This window comes from Oculina patagonica, chromosome 13 (assembly GCF_052425735.1).
Source record: "Oculina patagonica isolate OP01 chromosome 13, crgOcupat, whole genome shotgun sequence".
Lineage (NCBI taxonomy): Eukaryota > Metazoa > Cnidaria > Anthozoa > Scleractinia > Oculinidae > Oculina > Oculina patagonica.
The window spans coordinates 13,398,992-13,408,199 of record NC_135770.1 but is presented as its reverse complement, the minus strand read 5'-3'; the positions used below and the strand labels follow the sequence as shown (position 1 = coordinate 13,408,199).

At 38.5% G+C, this 9,208-nt stretch overlaps 1 protein-coding gene across 1 annotated transcript; it reads left to right on the top strand.

Moving 5' to 3' along the window:
* The first annotated feature begins 21 nt into the window (after window positions 1-21).
* Window positions 22-8,010, top strand: LOC144635438 (2-acylglycerol O-acyltransferase 2-like). The gene is made up of 4 exons (XM_078494548.1): window positions 22-114; window positions 368-1,179; window positions 4,975-5,174; window positions 6,269-8,010. Exons 2-4 carry the CDS (start codon window positions 524-526, stop codon window positions 6,421-6,423), a joined length of 1,011 nt encoding a protein of 336 aa, XP_078350674.1. The 5' UTR covers window positions 22-114; window positions 368-523; the 3' UTR covers window positions 6,424-8,010.
* Window positions 8,011-9,208: the final 1,198 nt, after the last annotated feature.

Here is a 9,208-nt window from a genome sequence, read left to right as displayed (position 1 = left end):
TACCAGAGATAAGCTTACAAGCTGACACAGTTGAAAGCTCCTGAATGTCACGAGGTATGTCATATGCATATCGGCTGACGGAAGTTGTAAACAGAAAGTCAAAACAAACCCAAGGTACGTGAACCAACATGGCGAACTGATTTGTTCCACGAAACAAAATTATACATCAACTACAACAAGCCTTACTGCCAAAGTACACACCGATCACGAGTTCAGCTGGGGAGGGGAGAGGTACACGCATGTTTAACAGGGGATGGTGATGGACAATCTGAAAGCCTTAATAAAATTGCAAATTGCGGTGAAAGTGGTTTTTAATATAAGAACTTTATTCATTATTTTAAATTTGTCTTTTTTTTTTAATTAAAAGCTGAGCCTTCCGTACCGGCACGCAGAAGAGAAATTAGACACCCATTTGTGTGAGGTCATGTTATTGCCTTACCCCTACCCCCACCTTCTCCTAAACGACCTCTGATACTACCACTGGTGGCTAGAACAGTAAGATAGAGACCTTCCCGTTTTCAAGATGGTCGAGTGGGCTCCGATAAAAATTCCCATTAAAAGACGAATCCAGACCTTTGCGGTGATGCTTCAGGTCTACATATTTCTATTTGGGCATATATTTGGTACATGTTTGCTCTTGGTGCTTCTGTTGAATCCATACACCACCATTTTTGCCGTTCTCTACATCGGCTGGGCCTTCGTCTTGAATCCACGAACTCCAAGCCGCGGAGGTCGCACCATAGATGCTGCAAGAAAATGGAAAGTATGGAAATACTACTGTGATTACTTCCCTATACACCTGGTGAAGACGGCAGACTTAGATCCCAAAGACAACTACATTTTTGGTTATCATCCACATGGGATCATAGGTCTTGGCGCTCTGGGTAACTTCTGTGGCGAGGCAACCGGCTTCTCGGAAAATTTCCCTGGAATATATCCTCATCTATTGACTCTATCAATCAATTTTAGGTTCCCGTTTAGTAGGGACTACTGCATGGCGTTCGGTTGCTGTTCAGTGGATAAAGACAGTATAGAGTATATTCTGCAGAAGATGGGACCTGGTCATTCCGCAGCCATTGTGATTGGTGGGGCTGCCGAGTCCTTGGAAGCAAGGCCGGATAATTTTAAACTAACACTCAAGGACAGGAAAGGTTTCGTTAAACTGGCTTTACGTAATGGGTAAGTGTTGCTGATTTATAGTAGAAAATAGAAAGAAAAATGTTTCTTAGAAAGTTTTGCAATCAATCTGTTACTTTGACCTTTGGCCACATCCAATTTTCGTTGAAATGTCCCAATAGCACACTGTCCCGAAAGGGGGGAGGGGGGGGTAAGGGTTTGCGGTGATGTGGATTTGCGTTATTCATTATTTTTGGTGAGGTTTTGCGGTATTTTTTATTTTAACCTGCAGTAATGCGGTTTTACAAGACTAAGTGGTGTTTGGTTGTTACAAATTATTTGTCAGTGGTGATACCATTTTCTAACTTTTTTCACTGGTCAGGACTAACTTTTCCACTGGATCCTTTCACATCCGGTTGTTTTGCTTCAGTTCTAAAACAAGAAACAAGCTCGAGCCAAGTGTTTTGTCTTACAGCGTCTCAGCTTACACAACCAGGGGTTTATATTATCACAGGCAGACCACCCTATGTGTCCGTGGTTAATTATTGTTGTTGACATGAGACGAACAAAAGAAATTTTGAAATCTATAAGGGCTACTGAAATAAAGCTCTGGAAATTACATATCTAAACTACATTCCTGCACGGGCCGTTTTAAGCGCCTTTTTAACTGATTTAGCCGGCCGAAGGCCGGTAAGAGAAAGAGGAGACAAGGCTTGCAAGTCGGCGGCCGCCAGCAGCGACCTCCTCCACTTCAAACCGGAATTAACGCCAAACTACTGAAAATCTCACCTATCTGACGACGGCTATCGATCGGTGAGTTGTTGCTCTATCTCTTCGCCGAATTTGAACTTCGAAATTCATCCCTCCAACAGTTTCCTAGAAAATTCACGCTGAAATCATGCATACGGCTTTCTGACTATGATCGGTGCTCAACTCAGCGACCAGCGAAATTCCGAACATGCTGGCCGTTTCAAATTCACCAATCAGCACTTGGCATCCCGCAGTTCAACCCCTGTTCAACGTATCATTGTTTTATCCAATGATACGTTGACTTGATGACATTCCAGGCCGGATCTTTGGCTCAGATCCAGACTTATCTACCGTCACTGGTCATTTGAAACTGCCATTTTATTTTGGTATTTTGACAAAGTTTGATGTGGTTTGCAGTTCTGAAGCATATTTCTGTGTGGTTTTACGGTTTTTTGGACCCCCTTACACCCCCCCCCCCCCATCCCAACCATTTGCAATAAACTCTTGGTTTTGAAATGAAATGAGTTAGCCTATCATGATTATACCACCCTGAGAGATGTGGTGGAAGGGATCCCCATATGAAACAGACTGGGATTCTCATTTAAAATTTTGGGCAGAGCTATTCTTTTTTTTGACCCCTAAAAGATTCCAAAATACTTAAGTTAGAAGTCATATTTCTATATTTTTTCATGTGCAACCCAAAAAGACTGAAAGAGACCTTGACATCTAAAAATATATGGGTTTTGCCTGAGACACCTTAAGGCAGCGTTTTACCTGAAGGCCATTGCTTAATATGAGTTTAATGGAAATATCTCATTTGGGTTTCACGGAATATGAAAATCCTTCACTCATCCCATAAATTTATTTTTTGCGGTGTTTTGTGAATTTTTGGGAGGAGATAGTTTTTCTCAAAGGATTAGTAAAATTTAGAGAAATATTATATACTGTAAACAACTTTATTATATAGCCGCGAGTGTTTTACTGGAAATTAGAATATAGCCGCCATATACGCGGGATGGAATTCTAGCGGGCATTATTTTTTTATAGAACATAGCTGAAAACTATAGAAGCCCGGAACCCCGGATGTGCGAATTGTTTGTCGAACAACTTTGCCTCTATTCTCTTGTTTCATTGTTTAAATGATGCTTTAAAGCAGAAAGTTTTTATCAGAAACATTTCACTTGCTTAAATGGAAGTAAGTGAGTGTCAAAGGAAGCGACAGATGAAGAAAGAATCGTTGAAATTTGTTGTTTTTCTTTGGAGTTGTGTACGCCACTATTTTTCCGTGAAAAGCCCGAAATTGATTGGAAATTATTTAGCAAAACAAGCCGGACTCTAGAAACGCTTTGAGGTAAGAAACCTTTTTTTAGCCACAATCTAAAGACAGAACACTCCACTTTTGTTCTTTTTAAATCGAAATTAGAGGCGAATTTGAAAAACTTGCTGTGAAACGAACGCATGAAAACTTTCCATTTGAATGAAATTGAACAAGTAGCCTTAACCAACATGACTTGAATGCGTAAATATTTCAACTAGGTTTGTCGGCTCTGTGAGAATCTTTTGGAAGTCGGAGAAAGGACTATAAATAGGAAATATGAATGAAATAGTATCTCGGTTTATTTATAAAGAAGCTGCCACAGAAAAGAATAAACTAAACTTTCACTTTACCGATGTTGCGTGCGTTTGTAAATGCCGTAAGCGGCCGCGAGTCTTGTAAGTTCTGTGCTCTTTTTAATGCTATATTCTAAACCCACTAGAAGATGGTTTTCCATGTTCTATAAGAAAATAATGCACGCTTGAGGTCTATAAAAGCTGCTAGTGGATGCCCGAGCCGTAGGCCAAAATAAATAGACCACTCGTAAAATTCACACAAAACTGCATCCGGTACTGTAGTGGCGTATTTTTCATATCCTCACTAGTGAGGATATCGATTAACGTCATTTTCCGCCTTTGCATGGTTGTTTGTGCAAGGCTGCCAAACGCCGGTTGGAAATGGCGAGCTGTCGATTCATGAAGTTCACTCACAGGTAGCCCAAGCTCCTAAAGGAGCCGTCAACATATAGACCACATATGACATTGCGTAATAACGTTATTATAAGGGTTTGTATGGGAATTTACCGATCGTGAAAAATAATTCAAAATAGAGGAAAAATATCCAATAAAATCGACTTACCTATCCTCCTCTATGCATATGTTGTGTTTCTATGCCGTTTGGGGGCGATTTGAAGCCATTTCAGTGGGTTTTAGGTTCGCTGGTTTCCTCTCTATATATAATTCCTATATAGTATAAAAAAAAAAAAATAAAAACCCCCCCAAAAAAAAAAAAAAAAAAAAAAAACCCCCCGGAAAACCACCCTCTACCAAAGACAGTACTGAACAGGGCTAAATGTTGCTTTATTATTCATTCTGGGTTAACTGTCTGGTGGTGCTTCAAAAACTTTTTTCTTTCTTCAATCTTATCTTTAAACCTCTAACATTTCATTCAAATTCAGTTAAAACCCCACCTTAGTGAGACCAAAAATATGAGAATTCCCTCCCTAAACGAGACAACAAGCATCCCCTACCTTTCGTATGGGAGCCCCCCCCCCCCCCAAGATGTCACCATGATATTTTCCACTGTTTTTTATTATCTTCAAATCCTTGCATTCCTGACTTGACGTCACAGCCGGTCTGGAACCCAGACTCTTTCTTGTCTTGACTCCCGGTCAACTTCTTTGGGCGTGGCTGAAGCGGGAACTTTAAAGCTTGATTTTGCACCGAAAAAGTGGCGGAATCCAAAAAAATCTTTTTGAATACCTGTTAATGCATTATAGAGATACGAAAACCACAAAAAACCTGTAGGCTATATAGACACTTTAAAGTGTTACAAGGCACTCATGACCTACAGTGGGTTTAAAGGTTAAACTGGAAATACATGTAACTCACATGTATCTTGGACAAAGCTGAAAGGCTTGAATTATGAAGAGAAATGTCATTAAATAGGCTAAACTTCGTATGCATTTGAAACAACCCTCTAGTCTAGCCTGCATGACAAGCTAGTTCCAGTTCAGCCTGGATGGGGTACCTGGAGTGATGTTGTTTAAACTGATTTATATCTTGTCACTATAGGGCTTCCCTAGTGCCTGTTTTTTCCTTTGGAGAGAATGACCTTTATGATCAAGTGAGTAACCCTCCCGGTTCTGCACTGCGTCAATGGCAAACAAAGATGAAAGATCTAATGGGCTTTGCACCTCCACTCTTTCGTGGTCGTGGGGTATTTCAGTACACATTTGGCTTACTTCCTCATAGACGACCCATTCACACTGTCTGTAAGTAAATTAACTTTAGTTAATTGAGATTGAGAAATGACCATGCAAACCTTCGCCTGTTAGTTTAAACATGTTCACTTTTACCTTAAATGCTCAGACAATTTCTATTTCATGCCTCCAGTAAGACAGAGCATGTGCAGGGTGTAGCTAGGTTTGGTAAAGCTGTAGACCAATGCAATCACCTGTAACGGCCATTCCTAGGTTGTTGTGAAAATTGAAAGATTGGGTTTGGAAAAATCAATACTTTAAAGTCCCCCATGACATCATAATGATAACAATACACAACAATATTTTGTACAAGACAACTCCTTTTCTGTTTGGAGGTACAGTTTCCAAACAACACTTTAAGCAATATATATTGATGACATAATGCTGTGAGAAAAATTGGACACACTGACAATCATTTTGTGTAGGATTTGGTTCGAAAATTCTGAGTTACTTATTGTACATCACACTTTATGTTATAGCTTACAGGTAGCAGAGTGTTTTCACCTACAGAAAAATAGCTAGCTTCACCCTGACATGTAACTTTTCCTCCTTCTGCAATTTTTCATGACCTCTGCAGTGTTGGTTGTGAGAGGCCCTGCCAGGGGGGGGGGGGGTTCCCAGCCGTGTCGCTTGTCTAAATTTAAAAATGCACCATGTCACTGCTGTAACAAACTTTGCGTGGCTGTTGGTAGTAAAATTGAAGGAAAATCACTTGTCCTTGTCGGAACTTAAGTTTTTCCAAAAGGGTTGTCATTTGTTGTGATTTAGTTTTATGTGCTGTCGCTACTTTTTGGGCCATGTTGCTTGTCGGAATTTGCCCTGGCAGGGCCTCTTGTGATCACCATACCTTCATTAAGATTTGATCTTCTCATTAGTTCATTGTTACTGGGACATGTTATCTCTGATATTGTCATTTTTCAGTTTAATTTTATTAATATCTTGGTATCTGCAAAACAATTTTGAAGCTGCCTGGAACCAAGTCTAAGAAGCCATCTGCCAGCAAACTGATAATAATACCAAGTACAGTGCAGAGTGGGAAATGTATGGTGACATATGCCACAAGTCAATTGTTTGTCTAACATCATGCCCACTGTATTTTACTTTAGTTGGTGCACCGATCAAAGTAAACAAAGTCCAGAATCCTTCACCAGAGGAAGTAGATAAGTTCCATTCCCAGTATATTAAAGCATTGGAAGAGCTGTTTGAAAAACACAAGAAAAACTATGGAATCTCTGAAGACAAACATTTGGAGATTTGCTGATCAAGTAATCACAGACACAAGCAATTATTTTTATTATCAAGGAACTTAATCTCTTTTATATTTCTAATCATAAAATCAGTAGCATGTCTGAGCATTTAACTTGAAAAGTGATTAATGCTTTTTTCAGGCCACCGTCAGAGACCCAGAGGAAATTAAGGCACGCAAAACGCCAGGCATCACTTGTTTCCAGTGTTGCTTATCTCAATTTTTATGCCACTGGGTCTTTAAGTGTTCTACTTGTAATTTATAAACATAACGACTTTTTTTACAAAACAAACTACAGTTTCTTACTAAATATGCTGACTTGTTAGCCTCAGCTAGCTAGAGAGCAGGGTGATCAAAATTTGATTGGTAAATTCCTGGCCACAAGAGCAACGAAGCTGATTTTATTTAAAAAAAACTGCAAGGGAAGTTTTTCAAGACGTTTCAAATGGTGTCTTTATTGCTCCAAGAATATTTCCTTGGCCAAGCTCTTACAGTGAAATGCATCATACTGTTGCTGAGTAATGTCTTTTCCCCAGCCAACTCAGAGCACGAGTCTCAGACTTTGTCACTAGTCAGCAGTATACCTTAAATAGTTTCAAACTCCAGACCACAGGTTTTTTTGTTCGCGGTAGTTCCTAAGATCGTGACTGCTATTAAAGTGCAGAAGTTGCCTATTTACCAAGTTATGATTTTGAGTTGGATTTTAGAGCTCGATTTAAGAGTTGGATTTTTGGCCTGCATTTCACTTTCCCAAGTCACTTGCGGTTAGTTTCCCTCCGGTTTGCTTGTCATTAGCTATCATTTGTTGGTTATGGTGACACGCTTGACAGTATATAAACATTAAAACTTTGATTTATTTTCCATTTAATAGCACCAAATCCAACTTTGGGAATCCTACATAAAATGTAACCTTTGCATAATTTTTGTATAGTACTTGTGACACCACTCGTGACATTTTTGCAATGAACAAACCGCTGACTCAGAATCGACTCAGACTCGCAGTTGGTTGGTCAACCGGTGAACTCTACTGTTGCTACACCATAATTTGTCAACTAACCCATACTTGGGTTTAACGTGCCATGCAACTAAGGAAATTCAAAACATACCACCACCTCTCACTAACCACAAATCAAGAAGACTCCTAAGAAAGTTTTTATTTTATTTTCTTGAATCATTGATTTCTTTGTTATATCAAAACACACTTTATTGAGAACAAAAACACAGATAATTTATTAATAGAATTATTTCTCCAGCTTTTGTACTAATTATAAATTACATTCATTTAAACAAGCAACATTAAAAACATTAAGTAATCGATTTAGTTTGTTTTAGCATTTTTGATATTTAATTAAAAAGTTATCATAATAATTACAGTGGGTGAACATATTCTCTTGGAATTAGTTTAAAATAATATTTTTAATAGGTAAAAAGAGTACTGGAAATAATATCAATATATCTCATAATATAAGAATGTAAATTATTTATGAAAATCTGTAATTTTTTTAGACTAATATGTAGCAGAACTACTGGCCAACAAAGATTGTAAACTATTTCAAGGTGTTGATAAATATTAGTTACTAATAAACAGTTAATATGAAAATATCCCACAAATAGTTTATACTAATGTTTGTAGGTTTACAGTCTGGTCTGGAATTAGTTGATATATTAAGAGCACAGGTTTCCTACGGTCAAACATATGTCGGTAAGAGTCCTTAAATGGAATTCGCTCATACTCTTGCCATGGGTAGGTCTCAATTGAAAAATCACAGTAATTTGTTTGGCTAATATCGATTTGTTTTCGAGTCGTTAAAATCACATACGCTTCGAGCTAAATTATGCCGATTGGTTAGCTCCGTCAAACTCTGGTGCGTTTTTCTCTCGGAACGCGTTTAGCGCGCTGCTCTTTTTTAGTCGGGTGGTTTCGTTTTTTTTTCTTTTGTGTGATTTATTATTATTAAAATTATTTGCCGGTCCCGATACCCGTTCAAGGTGGCTAATTAATGGCGTCGTGTCTCCCTGATGTAAAAATTTTTTCTTAAACTTCTTCTTTCTCCTGTGGAGGATTGGGCGAAATAAAAGCGGGAAGGCCGGAAAGGTGGGGAAGGGGTGGGGGAAAAAGGGACATATATCATGTATATGCGTTGTATACAGTCACGGTAAACAATTTATAATAAAACACTGAAATTTATGACTGTTTACACCAAGTGTATATTGGTGTAAAAATAAAGGAAAGGGTGCTTTTCACTTCATTAGATTAAAGCTAGGTGAAGAAAAGTACACGAATCAAGTTTGTTATGGACTTCTGACGTGATGCCATATTTTGTATTTATTACTGCAAAGTACAAAAAGATTTATACCAAAGTAGCATTATTTAAAAAAAAAATGAGCATAACAGTTGAGCATTATATCGGAAAAAAAAAATTGTTAGGAAATCTTTTACCACATGGGCCTCTAAGATGTACGGTTCTAAAAATACTCTTGTTTTTTTTTTTATTGACGACCTTTCATTTTTTTCGTTTCGGACTTTTTTTTTTAATTTGTCCCCACGCGGGCTCCCTCTGGCGGGGGCACCTCCTTACGCCACCCATCTTTTAATTCACGGAATCAACAATTTTTTTACTTTTTTCTTCTTAAAATTAGAAAAAAAAAAAAAAAAACGGAGTTAAAACGCTGACTTTTCGCTACCTGAAGGAACTATTGTCGCCTCTTCGCCGTCCGGGGATGTAGGTTTTTACCGTGGTGGCCTTCTTTACCGGGCCGTTCTCCGGTGCGGGACGGAACCAAAACTGACCTGCTATTT

Bases quoted from the DNA above. Each gene is read 5' to 3' on its own strand.
- LOC144635438 (XM_078494548.1), top strand. From the start codon at position 524: ATGGTCGAGTGGGCTCCGATAAAAATTCCCATTAAAAGACGAATCCAG. The intron at 1,180-4,974 runs GTAAGTGTTGCT...TTGTCACTATAG, and splicing joins AAACTGGCTTTACGTAATGG to GGCTTCCCTAGTGCCTGTTT. The intron at 5,175-6,268 runs GTAAGTAAATTA...ATTTTACTTTAG, and splicing joins ACGACCCATTCACACTGTCT to TTGGTGCACCGATCAAAGTA.